The following is a 23,136-nucleotide window of genomic DNA, read 5'->3' as shown; positions in this document are numbered from 1 at the left end:
TGAATTTCTGACCAAAGACACTGATTTGTCAAGTTGTAATTGATATTGATTTTTTTTTAACGCGTATCATGTCTGGACACTGTTTAATACCTGCAGTTTCTGCAGTTTTTCCTCAACTGCTTCTTGATCCACAGGCTTATCAGAAAAACCAACAAATTCCTCAGAGATATTGTCCAATGCTGTCTTCAGGTCTGTAACGCAAACCTGGTATGAGTGGTGTTCTTGAACATGACCTTCCAATTTCTGCACAGAGTCCTAAAAATAAAACCATTGACAATTTACAAATTATGTCTCTGAATTTTCTCACTCAAAAAATAATTAAATTGTTCCTAAACACTTGTTTTATGAAGTTTCATCTTGAAACAGAAATACGGCCATAAATCGTCCAGAGTTCTTAAGTGAAGTTTTTTAGTGTTTGAGATATTTCACTGTAAAGTCTCCCTTCTCCCTCCTCAAAATGACTCTTATTGAAACCACGTTTGTTTCCCCCCATGCTGCTCTGCCTTCATTTCATTCCTGAAGACAATCTGTCAAGAGGTTTGCAAAACAAAATGGCTTGAAATTATATCATCAAGTCACAAACATCCATAATAAAGCAGCTCCCTTAATTATTCTTCTTACTAAAACCAAGTACCCATATGTGAAAATGAGACAAATGAGATCAACCTAACCCCTGATTCCTTTCCTCACAAACAAACTCCAAAATTGTGTGTTAAGAAAAAGTAATCCTAACTCAAGAGCAAAACCATCTTCTTGAAATAAGAAAATAAGATGACCACACCTGATCAGAAAAGTAACAACTATTAAACTAAACAACTTACAGCCAAGCAGGTGTATCTTCACCCCTGCACATCGCCTGCCATCTGTATAAACATGCTTTCTTACCAGGTAATCCTTACATTGAATCCGGCTTTCAGTGTGCAATTATAAACAATTTCCTTAGGAGAATACACTCACTCCCCCATGACAAGCTGACATTTTACCTCTTAATTCTCTTTCTGCAGAACATATGGAAATACTCAAGGGAGGGACATTGAAAAGGTTTATACAGAAAAATGGATGTAAACTATTACAATAGATAGATGATGGATAGATAGATGGATGGATGGATGGATGGATAGATGGATGGAAAAATGGACTGATGGATGGTTGAATGAATAGATGGATGGATGGAGAGATGGGTGGATAGATGGATGGATGGATGGTGCATGGATAACTTTGACACAGTCAAAGTTCATAGAGGTACCTAAAAAATCTTAACCCTTCCTACCTGTGAAGAGGGGAACTTCAATGAGAGGAAACAACACCAGATTACATAATACCCACAGGATTCCTCTAGCAAAACTGACTGGGTTGATTCCTCCATCCTTCAGGAGTTAGTATTTGTATCGAAAACTGATAAATTAAATTTTAAAAGGTTTTGATTTACCAAAAGAACAAAAAAATGACTCTCTATACAAATATTACATAATTATGCATAATTACAACAATCATTTAAAATTTTCCTTTGCCCATTTCACCTGTAGTTGTTGAAGAAGACTTTCATGTAGCTGCTTTATTTCCAGCCAAGGCTCTTCACTGAAGTTGGGATTTTTAGTGCACTCTAGGAGGTAATTTCCTTGAGATTTTAACTCCTTTAGCAAGGATGTCAAATCTTGTGCTTTCTGGAGAAATTTCTTATAAATTTTTAACTGAGCTTTCTTCTCCTGCAATCCATGTTGCAGAGCAAAGCCCACTTCTTGTTTCTTTTTCAGTTCTGTGAGCATTAATCTCAGATCCTCCTTACTTTGCAAATACTTCTCTCCTTCTAGTAGAAGCTTTTCTTGATGGCTAAATTTAACAAAATATTATACAAATGAAGTGACACTCAGCAAAATGAAATGGCATTTTGCACTTTATAATGCAACATACATTATAATAAAAGCATTAAAATAACACTAATATTCATTATTCCCAGAGACTCTTTTGGAATTACAACATTCTAAATAGCACTAAGTTTAGGTCAGAAGTCAAGATAGAAACTATTTGTAGATTACTAAAAAATTACTGTTTTTTGTTACATACTTTGACCTGAGAACAAATATTTAATAATTTAGATTTCAAACTATTCCAGTTTTTATTATGTTACATATAATTATATTATCCTATGATTTTCTTTTTCATATAAGTAAAATAAGCATTCCGTATATTGGCCAACTAACTAGTTCATGCTTTCTATAGCTTAAATTTAGTTTTGATCTGAATGTCTCCTTAGAAAAATACAAAGTTTACATTTCTACCAAACACTAAATGCATCATTTAAGATGTGGTATGAATTAAGACTTTTCACCAGAATTATGTCCACTGAATTCAGACATTTTTCAATGTTTAGACATTCAAAAATCTCTTTGAATATATATTTAAAAGCATGAATTATCCTACAGAAATACCACGCAGATACAGAGGTTCTGTAGGGGAAGGGGTTTTTAGTGCTGAAGATAGAATGACAGACAATGTTAATCTGTTGCCAAGAACCGGACAGGTTGATGCACCAGCCAAAGCAAACACTGCCACAGAGTGACGACAGTGTGTTTTGGATCTGATCCAGAGAACTGTTCCTCTGTTTCTGCCTTTGACATTGTCGATGCCCCTGACATTACTGACTTTCTCAATAGATATATTATATCCAAATCTAGGAGGCAGACAAAACATACTTGTTATGGCTTCACTGTGCAATGGAAAACCACAAAAGTGGTGAAGGCATGCCCTTTACCTTAGATACGTTTTGGCTAAATGGAGCGTGTTGTCCCACTGGTTCTTGATATCAGTAAGGGTCTGTGGAACCAAGGGAGCTTCGCTGCTCTCGGCCTGACTCATGATTCTCTGTATTCTAGCGTCCCCTTCAGGCTTCAGTAAAATGATTTCCTGAATTAAATAAAAAAGAGCTTATCATCTCATTCGTACTGCTTAGGGATATTACATATGATATCTCTTTATTTATAAACATTATACAGAGATTCTAACTTCAGAGTAGATTTCAAAATTACTCTTTCATTTTTATTTATGCCTCAAAGACAAAGAGATCTCCTTCATGTTATACAGAACTGGTTCTCAGTAAACATTTGTTGGGTTGATCTCAGTGCACTCCTGCTCTCCTCTTGCTTTTCAAATAAATTGTATGCCAAAAAACCAAAAAAAACAAAAAACCTGGCAAGTCCTCCTTCCTATCTACTCCATTATTTATAAATGGAGAGTTAGGGTAACAACCTGAACAAAACACTTTTATACACCCACAATTGGACTTTCGGCTTCCCAAAGGGAAATGCAGCGTCCCTCATGTCAACTCCGGTCTCTCTATCACAACCTAATTAATTCCCATTCTCTGTTCTTCACTTTCCCTCCTTTGCTCTGAACAATCAAGTTCTTCCCTTCTTGGAAACACTACTCAAGATTCACCCTGTCCAGAAAATCTTTCAAATATAATCTCAACCGATTCCGATTACTTCAGTAAATCCCACCCACCCTTAAAGCTCCCTACTCTTGACCATTTCTTCCTCTAACAATGCTTCGATTAACGAGATTTCGATTCTCTCCAGTTCCCTTTAAGCACACATGCTTCTGTCCCCTGTATTTTTAACTAGTGAAGTTTATTCACCCTCCCCTTAAAAAGTAAGAAAAGAAAGAGATAAAAAGTCAGCTCAAGGGAGCTTGAGATCTTCTTGGCCTCCACAATCCACTCAGTGTCTAATAAGCTTTATGACCATACTTATCCTCTCTGAAGAAGAGTTCCTCTCCAGCCCTGCCGGTGACATGGCCGATGCCTCTGCAGTACTGACCTGTATTCTTTTCATAACCTAGCAAGCTCCCATCTGCTGCAGCTCTGGTTTATTGTCTTTATTTCAATTCTTCTATACTCAGTAAAGATGGACAATAACTGGGCATTGCCCTCACAGAGAGGAAATACTTTCTCTCCTTCCCATGCATTAAAATAACTTTAGATCCCTCACAGCCCTTCTCTTTTGCAAGCTCAGTCATTTGAATTTCTTCAACCATTCCACACTGATCCTATTTTCCATTAAGAAACAAATCTTTGCGGTTTTCCTCTAAATCTTTTCAAAATTAGAGTTCACTCTGACCTCTGAAATTTAGTTTCCACAGTTATACCTTTATTTTTTGGATTCTCTCCTCAAGTGTCATTTTGCCTTCAGATGAATTCAGAACCATAAGGGACTCCTTAATCCCTGTTATCCAACAAATTACATCATGTGCAAGATCTTTAAAGCTCTGGTCCTCAGCAGGAAGTAACTTATTGTCTTCATCAATTTCACACAACTGTCTCAATAATGTCTGGTATCTATCAGTCAAATGTGTGGATTCCATTATTATTTCTTCTTCTTCAGTAAGCCCATATTCCTTCAAAGAGTTGTTCAACTGGGCCATAGATTCAAACTGTTCCCTGTAAATTCCAAATATCATTGAAAGTTTACAGGAGCCATGACACCAGGGAAGAAATCATATACCCAGGAAATATATTTCATATGAGATTAGCTATACCTCTTTCTGGCTAGAGCTTGGCCAAATAGCTCAGTTTTCTCTCCTGATTCTTCCATTTCTTTCCATTTCTCTTCTTGATTAGTCAACCACTTACTCAAGTTTCTATGGTCATCCTGGAGTCTAAAAGAACATTCCACATGTTAGAAGATAAAAGAAGCAAAAAGTATTTATCTGAAGAGAAGGCTGGCATTAATCTTGTGAGCCAATTGGGTTTTTACTATATATTTTTGTTATTCTTTAGAGAAAATGTAATTTGTAACATTAAAATCTGAATAATAGCCTGTATTATAGTGGGATTCTATAAAACAATAAGCTACACAAATGCATCATAAAGAACAGGAAACAAACAAACAGAAAACATTTTTGGACTCTCCCCTGAACCTCTGCCATATTGGATAATTTGAAGAACTCTCCAAACTTCTATATTCCTAGAGCCAAACTTGGATTTTAAAGTATGCTTTCTATTTGTGAAATTTGCGTATATTTGTATCCTAATGCTAGCTGTACTGAGGCAGAGGACATATAAAGATATCACTGGAAAATATATTATTTCGATATCACCTTTATTTCCTACCTCAGTAGCCGCTGCAAATAATAATCAAGCTCCTTTGCTCGCACCTGGCATATGGACTCCATTTTTTCTAAATCAGTTTCTTGACTTACAATCCAACTGTTAAGCTCCTTAATATGTGCTTTGGGCAGATGCTTCTTCACATGATTTAACACAGATGCCACCTGCTGTATTTTACTGCCTCTTCCTTCAAGAGCCAAGAAATCCTTAAGAAAGACAAAAAGTCAATTATGTCCTACTGGCAAGCATAAGTATGGTCTCTGCCACTCCTACGACACTTGTCCGAGCTAGTACATAGACATGCCATCTTCTTAACATCCTGTACAAAAGAAGGGCTATGGAGATATGGTTACCTCCAAAGCAAATGAACAAAAGATGACTTACATTAGCTCTAGAATGTGTGTGTACATATGCATTTGCATCTGACTTTCTGAGAACTACATTAAGCAACATAACACAGTGCCACCATGAAGGTCAGTAGAAGTAGGACCAGGAACGCTGCATTTTTCTTTCCCGGCTCCGTTCACCTTCTCCTAAATACTTGCTCCCTCTGGTAACCAACACATAAAACTAAATGGACTGTTCTCTATTTAACTTTGTCCAAATCAGAAATTTATTTCAATGTTTGTGTTTCAAAGTTTGAGTATCAAGTGCCGAGGCTCATGCAGTAGGCGAAGTTAAAGGCAAAAAAGAAAAGAATCGGGACTATAAAAAAGAGAAGAAAGGCAATTTTGTCAATAAAGAAAGGCATCATAAAAGCAAGAAATCAAACAGAGAGCATTTAATGCCGTCAATAAGCTTGAGAGCACGTCTTGTCATCAAAACGAAAGTACTAGATAATCTACCCCAAAGTGATCAAGCTTTAAGGGTGCAATATGCATTTTACATGCCCCTGCACTTTGCCTTTTATCTCAGGCCACTACACTCCGAGCAGCAGTGCATTAAAGTTCAAGAACAATTTTTTGAAGAAATATGGCTGCCAAAAGACAAAAAGTCAAGAGACCTCTTTCAAGAAAGTAAAGGGATTTCAAAGTCCAAATTAAGTACTCTTTATTTTTTATCAAACATGATTTTAACACAACTGAATTCACCAGCAAACACTAAGTTAAACAGCATCTTAGAATAGGTGTGAAAATAAAACTTGTGTAAGTCACTTGAACCCTTACCCAGTAAACAGTTTCAAAATATTTGGAAAGAAGTCAGGTTATTTGGAAATATTCTATGCAGGGAAATCAGTAAATCAAAGTAATTATTATCTTATCTACTTAAATACAGGTCTACGCCTCCAGTATTCTAGTCTTGATAAATTTTTTTTGAAATTTATATATGTCTTACAGAAAGTTTTTGTAGCTTTTGTTCCACACTCTTTTTTGTTTCTGATGATTCAAAACAGTCCTTAAGGTTCATTTTAACGTTGCTGAACCACTCATTAAAGTTCTTGCACTGATCTAGAGGAAAAACAAAACAAAAGCTGTATTCATTCAAGGGAGACCTCACACACCTTCTTAAAGCAAGAGATCTGGAAACTTGTTTCCCAAGCCATGGGTACAAGTCATTATGTAAAGCAGTAATAAGCTGAAACCCACATTTGAGGGCTAACAGAGCCGAGAAGGTAATCACGGTGTACTTTCCACACTAAGCCTCCTTTCCAAGCACAGAGGACACCCAGAGACACTTGCTCACAGGCACGTCCCAAGACTCACCGACCACAGAAAGCGGGTCAAACACTAGGACCCTGGTGACTTTCCTTCATGAAGTAACGATTTGTCATGTGAAAGAAATAGATGTATTGATGAAAGGCGTAGATCAGTGAGTGTTCCCCCAGCTAAAAAAATGGTATGAATATTGTTTCCTTGAATAAAATCTGTGCAACCATCTGTAAGTGAAGCTTAGATTAATTAGCCTTGTGTTCACAGTCCTTATTCACACTTTAAGAGTCCCAGAAACACAGCAAGAGATACACTGCACTCACCATTCAGTAACTTCGAAAAGTGATCTTGCAAAACACTTTTTTTGGTATTAAATAAATCACTGACGCTTTCATATTGCTTTTTTAATTCAGAGAGTTCAGGAGTCAGACAACCTATTTGATTCTCAAGTAATATCATACTGTGCTTTTGCTGTAAAATCTGCTGTTGTATCTCCTAAATATATAAACAAACAAACAAAAAAATATTAAGTCTTTAAAAAGACTCAATTGGCACAAAGCATAATACATCTCCATTATTTTTGTAAAAATCTAGATGATTATCTATCGGATGGATTCACTTTCTCTTAGCCAGTAAATGTATAACGCAATGTTATTTAATTTCTTTTCTTTCTTTCTTTCTTTCTTTTTTTTTTTTTTTGCTGAGGAAGGTCTACCCTGAGCTAACATAACATCTGGGCCACTCTTCCTCTATTTTATATGGGGTGCCACCACAGCATGGCCGATGAGTGGTATAGGTCTGCGCCTGGGATCTAAACTTGTGAACCCAGGCCACCAAAGTAGAGTGCACGGAACTCAACCACTATGCCACGGGGCTGGCCCCTGCAACACAATTTAATATCAAATGATTACTGTCCACAAAGCAATTCAAATACATACACAAAGTGTTTTTCTGAGTTTTTTCCCAAGCTTTCATTTTTTTATAATGATTTTTATTAAACTCAAGAGGCCAAGACCACCAGAAATAAGTGTGAAACTAAATCTGAACCACAGAAAAGAAGCAAGTGGGCAGGACCTCTAGTTTGGTAAAGATCTCCAAGCTGTCGGAAGGAGACAGGGCCTTTAAGAGGGACTCTGTCATTCCAATCTGGGTCTTGGCTTGGTCCAGATCCTCCCTTAGCTCAGCTGGGCTGCCACTGAGGGCACAGTAGTTGGGTTCTCCTGTTAAACGCATTTTTACATGCTCTATTTTGTTCAAAATAGAGGACTCCATGACCTGAAATCATGAAACACAAGAAGGATTGTAACAAACTTTATTTAACCACATTTTAGGATAAATGCACATTGCTAGAGAATGAGTTAAGACTTTGCTTCACTTCAATGTGAAACAAACTCTTCTCTACTTCCAATTCTACATCACTGATATAACAACTCGAATGTTGCCTGTAAAGAAAAAGAGTAACATGAAAAAACTTAGATTGACATCCCGACTTTTTTCTAAGAGCAATCTGAATCCTTCTCTCTAAAACAAGTCTTATCTAGCACACCGACTGAGATGCTATCTCATGGGGCTCATTAGAAAATATATTGAAACACACAGAAAAATTAAATAGCCAGCATTTACTGAGTGTTTACTATGTATGCAGCATCATGGTAAGCACTTCATATACAAAATGTAGGCTTCAGAAGGTTAAGTAACTTGCCCAAGATCACAAAGCTAGTAGGTAGCAGAGTCACGACCTCACCCAGAGAGTATGACTCCAGAGCTCATATTCAGCCACCTTACACTTTAATCTAAATAAAATTGTCACAGATCTCTTCACACAACGGAAAGTCACATTTGAAAGTCACAATCTCCCTGTTTCTCCATCTAGGGATTAAGAAACCTAGAATCATTGAGCCATATTCTCCTTCCTCTGCCCAAGATGCTCAGGAGGAAACCCTGGTTACTTCACACGCAAGTACAGCAACCTCTCCCCCTCCATACAAGAGGTCTGTGAAGTAAGTGAAATGAGAATACAAGGCAAAAAGTAGTATTATTCATCTTAAAAGTGGAACAAATATAATAAACTATGCTATTAAAAATTTGGTTGGACTTAATATAGGAATCTAATATAGGTGAATTAAGTAATGATCCTAATTTTATTTTAGGTTTAAGACTTAGAATTCTGGTTTATGAATGTTACTTTAGAGTACTTCAATCACAACCTTGAAATAAAAATTTTCTTACCTGCAATTCAAGAGGTATGTCACTACTTTGAAGCAAAGACTGTATTTTAGCCACTCTTTTAGAAAATTCTGAAGATTTTTGTTCATGGACTTGCAACTCTTCCTAAAACACACAATTTTAATGGAAAATATCTTTTTATTTTGTACTTTATTTTCTGGTACACACAATTGCTATTGTTAATATACAGAAATTAAGAGAGCCTTGAATTTCCCTAATCACTTGTTTTTTAACAGAGTCCTGGGAGTTACAAGCCCAAGTGCCTTCACGGGTCAGGCAAATGTTACAAGTGAGTGAAGCATTCTAGCTACAAGACAATAGAGAGGGGCTGGTCTGGTGCCACACCGGAAGGCAGCGCCTGCCTAAAGGCATCACATTTCATAGATGTGTACATATAAGCTGTGCCAACACACACACACACATGCACACACATTGTTGGCAGAATTTGGCCCACAGGCTGGCAGTTTCTAATACTTAATTTCAAATTTTTAAACAACTCGTACTTCAAGACAAATTTAAGTGACTCAGTGATAATTCATTTATACTTAGAAAGTCATAGTTTTACTTCACGACTATCATCATATACCTAGAAAACTCATAAATCTCCACACATTTTGAAAATCTTTTCCAAATGTAAAAAAACGGATATGTGAATTTAAAAGTGAATAAAATGACAAAATGAGAGAAAAAAATGAGATCTGAAGCATTAGAGTTAGCATACTGTAAAGTCATTATGCACACATACATAGATTTTAATATTACATTGAACCACACATAACTGCCAATACTGATGTTTTCTGACCTACCCACATAGTGATTTTATATAGTCCAGACTAATAATACATAAACAAACAAGCAATTATAAAGAACTCTTCCTAGAGTTAAAAGAGACAATTTTAATTTGTTCCAAATGGCAAAACCTGAGATTACTATTTGGAAACTAGTCTTTTTTGAAACTCTACACAAATGTTGATACTCAGCCTTATGTTTTTTCTAATCTTTTTTTTTTTATTTGATTTGATTTTTTCCTTTTTCTCCCCAAACCCCCCGGTACATAGTTGTATATTCTTCATTGTGGGTCCTTCTAGTTGTGGCATGTGGGATGCTGCGTCAGCGTGGTTTGATGAGCAGTGCCATGTCCGCGCCCAGGATTCGAACCAACGAAACACTGGGCCGCCTGCAGCGGAGAGTGCGAACTTAACCACTCGGCCACGGGGCCAGCCCCTCTAATCTTTTTTGAAGAACTGCTTAATTCAAATTATGACAGCTGGGGTTAATGGTCTTAGGGCAGGGAGTCTGTTTTTATAAAAAAAGTTTTATTGGAGCCCAGCTACTTTCAAGCATCTATGTATTGTCTATAAGTGACTGCTTTCATGCTACAACAGTAGGGTTGAGCAGTTGTGACAGTGACCAAATTATCTACAAGTCTAAAATAGTTACAATTTGGCCCTCTAAGAAAAAGTTTGCCAACCCTTTGGGTCTAGACTCACCACCTGGGAACAATTATGCATTTTGATGGGGCTTCTGCCAAGAGTTCTTAACCTTTTTATACTGTAAACCCCTCTGGTGGTCTGGTGAATCCTATGGACCCTTTGCATAATATTTTTAAAACAAAACATAAAATAAATTATGTAGGATGACAAAGGAAAACAATTACATTGGGTTACTGTTACCAAAACATTAAAAATAATTTATAATATAGTAACATATAGGCCTCTTTAATAATACCTTAAATAACAAGATCTAGCAGTGGACCTACTAAATACCATAATTTCAAAGTAGTGATAAGGGGAATAGTTGCAACTACCAGATAACGATTTAAAAGTATCTGTGATTTTTTTGATAACAAAGTCATGCATAATGCTCATCCTATTATGTTTGTTGACTATGTTCATAATTGAAACAAATACTACCTTTTAGTCAGACATTCATGAAAATAAAGATGTGACTGTCCCTATGTAAGATGATTTTATCAATGAACCTCTTGTGTGTGTGTGAACCCGAGATTAATAATACCTGCTAACATCTTCCTGGATATTATAAAGGAAAAGATAGAGTTCAGGTCGTACTCAAGGGATAATGAAAGAAATAAAAGATTTCTTTGTGATTTCTCTACTCCACTTCAAGAAAGCAAACAATATTAAAATGTCAACTGTATACAAAAAGACCACATATTTTATCTCTGTTCAATTACCCTCAGCTTTTCTCTTTCTTCTTCAGTCAGTTGATGTAATCCCATTTCTTGAAGGACCTTTTCAGTCCACTCATCAATGACATTTTTTAAGTTAAAAAGTTTGTCCCATAAAGCAAGAGCTCGACCAAGATTTTCATAGTAGTCTTCTGTCTTCTCATTTATCTACCACAATTAAAAAATAGAAATAACACAGTCAATGGTGAAAAGTATGAGAACCATTGTTTTAGTTGAACACTATTTTTAAGTAGAATTTTAGTTTATCTTTACTGGATATTTTGCTTTATTCATCAACAAAAAAAATTTGCTTTAACATATCACATAGTTCTTTCTTCTACAAAAAAACTTGTTTGATATGCTGCAGCTTATACACAACTGAAAGCAACAGTCTCCCTAATTTCTAAACCACAATAAATAAAAAGAGCTTTTTTAAAACCCACATACAAGAAAGTACGACAGATAAATTCTTAATTTGTAGCTCCTAAAAATGTCATTACCACTCACCAAAAATGTATTAAAAATATATATAGTTGAACATCAATATCCTGCACAGATGAGTAATATATTAACTAGTTTATTTTAAATAAGTTGAGCATGCACTTTTATATCTGAAAGATTACAGACCCATTTGTTAGCAGTGCCTAACTCTGGCGTGAAGACAATTCCTAAGTTATGAATTATATATGATGTGAACATTTCTACAGTGAGCACTTTTGAATTCTGTAAATAGATAAAAATACTAAGGATACAATAGAAAAGATGAACTTAATGTTATAAAATGGAATTTCTAGTCAATTAAATTATCACTTACATCAAGCCATCTATCCACAATAATATTAGCCTCTTTCTCAAAAGGAGGCTCTTCAAAGGTTCTCATTTTATTTAGATGGAATTGTAGATTTTTGCAGATCTGGTTAATCTTGTCTACAACTTCTAAATGTTCATTAAATTCTTCTTTGACAATTTCAATCTGTAAAAAAGATGCGAAACGTTTTGATATACTGACATAGACAAACTGGTAAGAATCACAATTCTATTACTGGCTTTTATTGTGCCACTTTCTCAATGAAAACATTTTAGACTATTAGCCATCTGGTTTATCAATAATCCTATATCCAAATTTCTTCCCATTCTGCATGATGAAATATTTATAACGGTCTAAAACCATGTTTTTTGTCCATGCAAAACAATATTCTACCCAAAAAGGCACCTCCATTCAATGGCATAAAAAATGATAGTTCCTAGATTCCTGTGAAAGGAATCAGCATTGTAACATTGAAGAACCTAAGTGCTCATCTGAATAGAAGAGACAGAACTCTAAAACATCTGTAATATGACTTCTGGTTTAATCTTCCATGATTCTAACTCCAATATCATTTCTCACATGGAAGGTGAAACACTACATTATCAAAAGGCCAATGTTCTTAGACTCCAAAATAAAATTTGATTGTTGACTAACATAATCCTAATGTTTCACTCAATTTATTAATCTTACATGAGCATTTTAACAATTATATAAAATTTGAAAACTGTGACTTCTCATTAGCAAAAAACTAAAAATTATACACCTTAGGAGGATTTCCATTTCTGAGAATATGGAGTAGACAAACTTTTCCCTATCTTTCCCACTACGTACAACTGAAAACCCTGGGCATCACATACAAAACAAACTTAAGAAGACTGAAAAGTGGGGAGCTCAAGAAGGGGGAATAGCTGTGGCATCAGCTCCTGAAGACAACCTGGCGATGAGTTCCCTGAATCCTCAGATCTCCCAGACTGTGCTGGAGAAGCCAACACCTGGTAATATCAATGGACACAGACAAAAAAAGGCCCCAAGGAAAGCCCGCTCTCTTCAGCCAAAGAATGAAGAATTAGTCAACTTAGCAAGACAGAAAACTTTCAGAAAATAATTGCTTACCAGAGCCAAAAACCACAGAAAAAACTGTGGCCCAACCCCCACCCAGCCAGCAAAGGTCAAGTGCAAAGCCTAGACTTCCACCGTCACCAGGCTGTAACAGGAGCCCCACCCACACCCAACTAGGATAGTGTCAGGGAAGGCCAGGTAGAGAGCTGAGACTTTCATTCTAGCCGGGCAGTAACAAAGCACTCCCCACTGGGATGTCCATGGAGGTCATGCAGGCTGCTGCAAGGAGGAACCAGGAAGCTGTCAATGGAGGGTAGGGAGCCAGAACTCCCACCCACAACCAGCAATAACAAGGAGCCCCCATCTTAAGTGTCAAGAAATTGTCCTTATTTGCAGATGATGTGATCATCTATGTAGGAGATCTCAAGTAATCTACAAAAATACTCCTAGAACTGATATGTGGGTTCAGAGAGGTCACAGGATACAAGATAAACATATCAAAATCAATTGCACTTCTCTATACTAGCAATGAATACATGGACACTGAAATTAAAATATAACACCATTTACAATTACTCAGAAAATCAAACACTTAAGTGTAAATCTAACAAAACAAGAATAGGACTTATTTGCTGAGAACTACAAAATGCCGATGAAAGAAATCAAAGATCTAAATAAATGCAGAGAATACCAAGTTCATGGATCAAAAGACTCAACATAGTAAAGATGTCAATTCTCCTGAAACTGATATACAGTTTTAATGCAGTTATTTTCAAATCCCAGCAATATTATTTTATAAATATAGAAAAGATTACTTAAAATTTATATGGACTGGTAAAGGAACTACAGCTAAAACATGTGAAAAAGAAGAATAAAGTCGGAAGAATCAGTCTATTTGATTTTAAAACCTATCATATAGGTAAAAGTAATAAAGATTACGTGGTACTGGCAGACAGATAGACACATAGATCAATGGCAAAGAATAGTGAACCCAGAAATGGACCCACACAAATACACCCAACTGATTTTTGACAAAGGTACAAAGGCAATTCAATGGAGGAAAGAGAGCCTCTTCAACATATGGTGCTGGAGCAACTGGATATCTACAGACAAAAGCATGAACTTTGACCTAAGTCCACACATTGTACAAAAACTAAATCTAAATGGATGGATGATGGACCTAAATGTCAACCATAACACTATACAACTTTTAGGAAAAAAATAGGAGAAAATCTTCAGGATCTTGAGGTAGGCAAAGAATTCTTAGACTTTCACACCAAAAGCGCAATCCATGAAAGGAAAAATTGATAAATTAGTCTTTACCAAATTAAAAACTTTTGGTCGCAAAAGACCCTGTTAAGAGAACGAAAAGACAAGCTACAGTTTGGGAGAAAATATTTGCAAACCACAAATCTGACAAATGACTATTATCTAGAATATATAAAGAACTCTCAAAACTCAACAGTAAAAATAATCAATCTAACTAGAAAATGGGCAAAAGACATTTCACCAGAGATGACGTACAGATGGCAAACAAGCACAAGAAAAGACGATCAATATCCTTAGCAATTACGGAAATGTAAATTAAAACCACAATGTGATACCACTACATACCTATCAGAACGAGTAAAAGAACAAATAGGGACAATATGTAATGCTGGCAAGGATGTGGAGAAACTGGATCACTCATAAATTGTTGACGGGAATGTAAAATGGAACAGCCACTCTAGAAAACAGTCTGGCAGTTTCTTCAAAAACTAAATACACAATTAACATACAACTCAGCAACTGTACGCCAGGGCATTTATCCCTGAGAAGTAGAAATTTATGTTCACACAAAACCCCCTACAGGAATGTTTATAGCAGCTTTATTTATAATAACCAAAAACTAGAAACAACCCAGATGTCCTTCAGTGGATGAAAAGTTAAACTGTGGTGCATCCATACCATGGAATATTACTTAGCAAGGAAAAGGAAAACAAACTATTGATACATGCAAGAACCTGAATGAATCTCCAGAGAAATATGCTATGTGAAAATAGCCAATCCCAAAAGGTTACCTACTGTCTGACTTGATTCATATAAGATTTTTGAAGTGACAAGTTATAGAAAGGGAGAACATATTAGTACTTGTGAGGAGGTGGGGGCAAGAGGGAAGTGGGTACAGCTATAAAATGAGAACACGAGAGATCCCTGTGGTGATGGAAACGTTCTTTATCTTGAACCTATCAATGTCAGTATCCTGATTGCAACATTGTACTATAGTTTTATTAAGATTTTACCACTGGGGAAACTTAGTAAAGGGTACACAGGATCTTTCTGTATTATTTCTTACAACTGCATGTGAATCCACAATTATCTTAAAATTAAAAGTTTAATTTAAAAAATTAAAATTACACAAAATTTTTTTAAATGGAAAAAACATAACTAGGGATGTTTCTGCCTCCTGACTGGATGCTGACGGATACACAGAGAGAGCTGAGATGCAAACTCAGGTGTTTTTTCTCCTGGTTCAGGACTCTTTGCATTGGAGCATAACAAATGCTTCTTCAATTAAATGAAAAAAATACATATACGTATCCTAATTTTTACTACATTCAAAGGACCTTGTCGTTACATTGACACAGCTACCACTGGGAGAGGAGAAAAGAAAGAGCCGGAGAGGGCACTTTCAGCATGGATAGGAATTGTGGGCTTTGTTCTACAATGAATGGAAGGGGTAAAAAGAAAACCAGGCTCCCTCTGACATCTCCCAAACTGTATAGTCCCCTGACATCCTAGGCTTCTAGTCTTACTTTCGCACTTCTCTCTTTCATTAAAGAGAGTGGAAACCTGGCACCATGTCCCAGGTTTGGTTTTAAAGGACAAAAATCCTCAGTGGTATCCTATTTCAGCCATGGGTGCAAAGTATCGTGACAATACACACCACAGAAACTGATTGTTCCTGAAGACAGTACCCAAGTCATCACAAAACTAACTGAAAGTTACGTTAACAAGCAGCACTAAAGTTTGCTTTTGTCAGACAGTTATAAAAGCGCCTGAGAAAAGAATTAAACACTAGTGTGCTAGAACTTCTATATCTTCCATACAAAATAATCCATTATTTCAGCAAATACATGAAGCGCCCCTATGTTAGATACCACACTAGAAACAAGGATTCTTAACAAAATAAGAAAAGCCTGGACTTGTATACATTTCTCAAAGGTAATTACAGCTATTTTAATAATTTTTAAAACGCCTTTGTGGTCAAACCTTTACAGTTGAGAAAGGGGTACAGACAAAGCACAGTTAACCAATTTTTACTTCTGCCATTTACATATTCCAAACGCGTTTTCAGGGAAAGCAATATTATGATGATTGAAACATGACTTTGTAGTCAGATAGATATGGGTTTAAATAGTGATTCTGCCATTTATTAGCCATATAATCTTGGCAAAGTTACTTAATGTCTAGCCCCACTTTTTTTCCTTTTCTACAGAAAAAGTTGCCAAGCTGTCCAAACGCCAAGACACCAACTGGACCATATTTACTAGTGAGCAGGATCAGTGTGCCTGAAAAATCAACACACAGATAGGGCTCTTTTTTCTGCTTCGTGTTGCTTCCTTACTGTTGAACAGCTGAGAGTTGCAGCTCCTTGAGACCAGCACTATGCACCCCCCTTCACATGAGCTGAAGAACTCAGGTCACCGCCTCAGTATCTGAGCTACTCCGGGCAGCCAAGAAAAGGGTGATAAGATTCCAAGATTTGGATTTAGATCCGGACAAAACAAAGGCCTTGTGGACACTGCATGCTCGAACCCATTTTTTACTAGACAATTTGTTGAGGCCTGGCCATTTGTGCAGATAATAATAAAGCAGTACCATTTGGTCTCATTTTTTTACTATATATCTCCCTTGACAATCCCACAGGAAATCAGGAAAACTGGCAGCACAGAGTTGGGAATTCTTTGCTCTTTGTTCATAACAATATCTTAATAACATTAAAACCCCTACAGAAAGAAGAAAAAAAATTGGGGCCGGCCCCGTGGCCGAGTGGTTAAGTTCACACGCTCCACTGTGGTGGCCCAGGGTTTTGCCAGTTCAGATCCTGGGCGCAGACATGGCACCACTCATTAGGCCGTGCTGAGGCAGCGTCCCACATGCCACAACTAGAAGGGCCCACAACTAAAAATATTCAACTATGTACCAGGGGGATTTGGGGAGAAAAAGCAGAAAAAAAAAACCTGGGGCCAGCCCAGTGGCGCAGCAGTTAAGTGTGCACATTCCGCTTCGGTGGCCCAGGGTTCGCCAGTTTGGATCCTGGGTGCAGACATGGCATCGCCTGGCAGGCCATGCTGTGGTAGGCGTCCCACGTATAAAGCAGAGGAAGATGGGCACAGATATTAGCTCAGGGCCAGTCTTCCTCAGCAAAAAGAGGAGGATTGGCAGCAGATGTTAGCTCAGGGCTGATCTTCCTCAAAAAATAAATAAATATATAAACCCTACAGTTACTTCCAAAATTCTCTAAGCCATGGTTTTCTCACCAGCATAACAGGGATAAAAATACTTACATTACACAGTTATTGTGAGAATGAAATGATATAATAATATGCAAAGCACTTGGCACACAATGAAAAAGCCATCAATGATAGAAGTGACCATTAGCATCATCGTTACTATCATTGTTATTATTAGTAATAGTAGTATTACTTAAAACCTCAAGCCCACATGATAATCTTATCTGGAAATAAAACCAATTTTGCTGGCTTCAGGGTTTTTCAGCTTCTGGGGCAAATCATTTATTGGAGTAGATGGGGCATGGTTTGGCCAGTGAAGAAAGAAGGAAATTAGTAAATTTATAAAGTGCTGCAATGAATATCTTTGGTATTAAGAATTTTTCCATATTTAAGATTACATCCTTAGGATATATTCCTAGAAGTAAAATATTTGGACAAATGGTGGAAAGATTTTGAAATATCTTGAATAACATTGTCAAAGTATTTTCCAAAATGGTAGTACTAACATACTCTTTCACCAGCAATATAAAGAGTGCTTATTTCATTGACTATCAAAAAGGTAAACAAAGGTATTTTCAAGTAATTTTGGTTTCCTTTGATTACCTGTGAGGTTGAACTATGTCTCTTTTTTTTTTTTTTTTTGACAATTGTCCATTTATTTCCAAAGTACAAATATCCATTTGGATCTCAGTGATTTTCTCACTAATTTTTATGAGTTCTCTACACATTATTGTAAACCTTCCCCGTCATATTTATTGAAAATACTTTTCTACTTTAAAGCGTTACTTTTAAGTAAAAAATTGAAGCTTCCCTTGATGTTGTTAAAAGAACTTACTGGAAGTTTAATAAAATAAAAAATTCCCAGCAACTGGGAAGTTTAATAAAATTACTTGCTAACAACCAGGTGTATCAAGTAGACTAGATTTCATACAGACTTTTGACACTTTGTCATAAAACCAACAGGAAAAGCCACTTTCTGAAATATGGTAATATACTGTAATATAGTGTATTCTTCTCTAACTATTCCATTCTTCTGCCACTCTGGTTGATGCCCACATAAAACTGTAGGAAATAATGACACCTAGTGTCCAAAAACATTGTTCTTATTAGAATACAAAGTTGTGATTGGCGAGGCTATGAACACAGATGGAGCAACTTGGAGATGAACTCACATGCTTTTACAAAAGCTAATAAATTGAAAAGTAATTTTTCCTTTGTCCATTAACAACAGAGAGGATTTTCCTACTCTCTTCATGCTCGCAAGGCTGCAGTGAAGTCTCAGGTTCCTTTTAGGTAGAAGGCCAGCACAAAGACCGTTACAACCCTAGGGGGCAATCCTCGACTCCAACAGAACCACACGGCTGGTGTCAGAAGGCAAAGCGAAGCAACCCAGCATCAACCTGGGGACTGATTCTTTCCAAGCCATGATGAGAAAGTCAATAAATTCTTAAATATCTGGTAAGATAGAGTCCCTAGTAACTTCTTTGAAGCCAAGTTTTGAAAATGACTCTATTTATAATATCCTCTTTGTTGTCGGGCTTTTAAGTGAGGCCACTGTGTAGCTTCCTTTGGAATTTGGACTCACCTCTGCTATCCTTTTCTTCAGATTCTCCTTTCCCATGTATGAAGCCTGAAGGGAGATGACATTCTCTTCTTTTTGAATCAAAGTTGTCAGGACACTTTTAAAACTCTGATATTGTTTTAAGAGCTCCAAAACTCTCTCACATTGGTCAAGGCTATGAAGAGAAAAAAACGTAAAACAGCTAAACGTCTGAAGAAAACAAAACCACTCTCTCTCTTTGTAAGTATTCTACAATAATGGCTAATAAGTTATACAAGGATTTTTCATCTTGACATGGTTTAACATTGTTTTACCAATTTATTTTAAGAATGATGGCACATTCATTTATCTGGCAAATGGATGGTATAAATAATCACTGGATTAGTATTTTCACCAGATTGATGACTGGACACTAATTAGTCACGTGACCTTAGATAAGGCACTTTAGCCCTCTGTGGACCTCAGTTCTTCCCTCTGTAAAACTGAAGGTAGACTAGACCAAATACCACAGGCAGGCTTCATCTTGACCACTGTACACTCAGGTTCCGGCAGAAAACAGGAGGTATACTCAGATGGAGTTCTGTGGTGAAAGGACCACGGAGAGCAGAGTTAAGGGAAATCGTCAGAGCTTAGGTACCCAGGGACTAGGCAACGTCACAACAGGCATGCCACTTGGCCCAAGGGGAAAGGGAGAAAGTGTCCTGAGCCAAAGAGGAGGGCATAGCAAGAGTTGCCAGAACCACTTGTTGAAAAGGGAAGGAGTTAAGACAACACTGACCTCTTTCTCTTCTTGTCTTCTCATCTGTTAGTACCTCCTACTTCCTAACCGAACTGGAACCCTTGGCCTGAGTGGTACAGTCTGTAGGGATCAGGCCTCCTGACCACTGCCACCCGCAGGCAGAGAATAAAGGAGAGAAGGTATGGATGGAGAATAGTCAGCAGAATGGCCAGCTGGGACTCATAGGTAGTGGCTGTCACACAGTTAAAAAAACTTTTGAGCCTTGACCAGGCTCCGTAGGAAAGACCGTGGTAATTGACAGGCAACATCTGCCATTCAAGGAAGGTGGTGTGGTAGAATAACGTCCCCACCCCCAAGGATGTCCACATCCTAATCCTGCTTCTTGTGAATATGTTACCTTACATGGCAAAAGGGACTTTGCAGATGTGATTAAGTTAAGGATCTTAAAATGGGACATTATCCTGAATTATCCAAGTGGGTGAAATATAATTAGAAGAGTCCTTACAGGCAGGAGACAAGAAGATCAGAGTCAGAGAAGGAAATGTGGTGAGAGAAGCAGAGGGGAGAGAGGGAGAAAGCGAGAGAGAGTTTGAGATTAGAAGATGCTCCGCCGCTGGCTTTATTTAAAGATGGAAGAAGGGGACACAAGCCAAGGAATGTAGTAGGAGGCTCCAGAAGATGGAAAAGGCAAGGAAACAAATTCTCTCCCAGGGCCTCCAGAAAGGAACGCAGCTTGATTTTAAGATTTCCAGCCTCCAGACTGCCGGAAAGGTTAGTTGTTTTTAAACCACTAAATTTGTGGTAATTTGTTCCTGCGGCAATAGAAAACTAATACAGGTGGAGGTGATAATTATAAATATACTAGCTATTTATTATCCCTCCTAGAGAACCTCTTCAATTCATTTATCTGAGGTTCCAGGTCTTGCTCCAGACACTAGACCAGTGAGCTCCCTGCGTGAAACTCTTAAGTCTGCCCCACCTTTAGGCCCATGGGAGTGTGTTTTCAACATTAAAGTTTCAAAAAGTTAATTGTGCAACGGACAGTTTTCGGATTTGGGAGGGATTTTTTTCCCTTACCATTCAGTGACCGAAGCTTTTGCATTCTCCCACAAGAGGGCTGTCTCTTGGCACTGTTGACTCAGAGCTTTTTCCCTGCCATCTTTGAACTGTGGAAGAGAATTTGCCACTTGTTGCAGGTGTTTCTTTTCTTCTTCATATTCATCCAGATCCTTATCCAGTCTGATTAATGATTTTTTCCTTGATTATGAAAGAGAAAAATTTGATAGCTAATTATTACCCAATTTGATTCGGCACAAATATGGGTAATTCGGGGGAACACGCTAACCTTAATTTGTTCTCATGAGGGTTAAGCCAAAATTACACAATCTTCTTACAGGGTTCCAGAGGCTCTTTGTATTTCCAGAATACTAATTTGGTGTTTTAAATATAACAAATATACAAAACCACAAGGAGTAACATTTCTCTCTGATGAACACATTTGTAAAGCATGTGTAAATGCATTGAGAGAAAAGACAGACAGAGTATGAGTGTGTATATGAGTGGGGAAGACAACATGGTATGGAGAGAAGAAAAGAGACGGATGATAGAGCACTGCAAGCCACTAAGGAAGGGTGGAGGGAGCCAAGGAGGAAGGAAAGAGAAAGGGAAATCTTGCATTTCCACCTCGTGTACAACAGGCTCTCCCAGACCAAAAAGAGTCATTTGAACTAAGGGTTTTAACTTGCAAACTAATCCTGGCAGGATTAACCCCATTGACATAAATCTAAACTGCTTTTATCAGATACTCGTTGCCTTTACTTTCTTTGTTCCAGTTCTCTCTTGAATCCACTCCCATAAGGCTTTCTCTCTCTACTGCTCCTGCAAAACTGCTCCTCAAAATCTCCAGTAACCTCCACAGTGCTAAATCCATGTTCCATCCTCAGTCTTTGCTTCCTTCACTAGTCAGCAGCATTTGTAAGAACTGATCACTTCCTCCTCGTTGAAAGACCTTCTCACTTGACTCCAGGACTCTCTTGATTTTTCTCGTACTACATTGCCTACTCCTCAGTATCTGGCTGGTTCCTCCTCATCTCTCTGATCTCTTAACACGAAGTGCCCCAGAGTATACAATGTGGACCTCTTCTCTTGTCTATCTAAACTCATTCTGCTAGCAATCTTAACCATTTCATGGCTTTAAATAGCATATTAAAATGCTAATGACTCTCAAATATATACCTCTAGCCTAGACCTCTCTCCTGACTCCTGATGCCATCTTTTTTGCGGACAGCAATAACAAAATGGAATAAGATATGTATAGGCTTCTAAAATGGAGCTGGGAGGCCATTAAGGAAGTGGGGCTTATGCAGCACATACACTACATCCACCACCAGATGTTAAGTGAACTTTTGAGCTTTATCTGACACCAGAGGTCACGTCTTGAAGCACTTCCTCATTCCAAAAATGGACAGTCTGCCTAGATACAACCCAAGGACATGTTGGCAAGTCAGCTCACCCCATGAGCTGTTCAATACAAACCTTTATGGGTCTGTGTCTTTTGCCTTTATAAACTCCTGCTTCCCTTGTCTTTCTCGGAGCACATTTTGAGTTTCTACCTGAATCTGTGTCTCCTTAATTGCAATTCTAATTGCCAAAAAAATCTGCTGTTTGAGTTATAGTGGATTTTTTCTCTGGTCAACAATTTTTAAGAGTCTTGTTGATATTGCTACTTGAATGTGAAATAAGTATTTTGAACCTACCATTTCTAAAACTGAGCACACCTGATCTTTCATTCAATACCTGACAAACTTCAGTCTTTCTCATCTCAGTTAATGGTAACTCCATTCCTCTAGTTGCTCAGGTCAAACCTTGGAATCAGTCTTGACTCTAATCTTTCTTTTGCACCCCATGTACAATGTATTAACAAATCTTGTAGCCTCTATCTTCAAAATATACACAGAATCTTAACACGTTTCACCACCTCACCACTGGTCCATGTCACCATCCCTCATCTGGATTACCGCATAAATTAACCTAGACTTCCTCTGTCTTCCCCTGACTCCTACAGTTTATTTTCAACATATCAGCCAAGACAGAACCTGTTACAATGAAAACCAAATCATTTCCCTCTGCTCAGAACCCTCCAAAGACTTCCCATGTTACTCAGTGAAAAAGCCAAAGTCAACACATGGCCGCAAGTCCCTACATGAGCTGAGCCCCATCACATCCATTAACTCTCTGACCCCCTTTCACACCTCTTCCCTCACTGCTGACCTTCCCACCTCCTACCTTCTCCTCTAACACACCACG

General features: G+C 37.5%; 1 protein-coding gene across 8 annotated transcripts in view; it reads right to left on the bottom strand.

The window, feature by feature from the left end:
* The window catches only part of SYNE2 (spectrin repeat containing nuclear envelope protein 2), a 296,791-nt gene that overhangs the window by 155,031 nt on the left and 118,624 nt on the right, over positions 1–23,136 (bottom strand). For all 8 annotated transcript variants that reach the window (XM_070592938.1, XM_070592939.1, XM_070592940.1 and 5 more), the window contains 14 exons: positions 20,908–21,087; positions 19,116–19,266; positions 11,982–12,140; positions 11,174–11,335; positions 8,983–9,084; positions 7,828–8,028; positions 7,077–7,248; positions 6,440–6,552; positions 5,108–5,310; positions 4,534–4,653; positions 4,144–4,435; positions 2,753–2,904; positions 1,521–1,830; positions 91–255 (listed from right to left, as the gene is read on the bottom strand). In XM_070592938.1, coding sequence (XP_070449039.1) covers positions 91–255; positions 1,521–1,830; positions 2,753–2,904; positions 4,144–4,435; positions 4,534–4,653; positions 5,108–5,310; positions 6,440–6,552; positions 7,077–7,248; positions 7,828–8,028; positions 8,983–9,084; positions 11,174–11,335; positions 11,982–12,140; positions 19,116–19,266; positions 20,908–21,087 — 2,482 coding nt within the window. The remainder of the gene's footprint in view (positions 1–90; positions 256–1,520; positions 1,831–2,752; positions 2,905–4,143; positions 4,436–4,533; positions 4,654–5,107; positions 5,311–6,439; positions 6,553–7,076; positions 7,249–7,827; positions 8,029–8,982; positions 9,085–11,173; positions 11,336–11,981; positions 12,141–19,115; positions 19,267–20,907; positions 21,088–23,136) is intronic.

The sequence above is a fragment of the Equus przewalskii genome, chromosome 25, assembly GCF_037783145.1.
Source record: "Equus przewalskii isolate Varuska chromosome 25, EquPr2, whole genome shotgun sequence".
Classification (NCBI taxonomy): Eukaryota; Metazoa; Chordata; class Mammalia; order Perissodactyla; family Equidae; genus Equus; species Equus przewalskii.
This window is presented reverse-complemented; position numbering and strand designations above follow the sequence as displayed.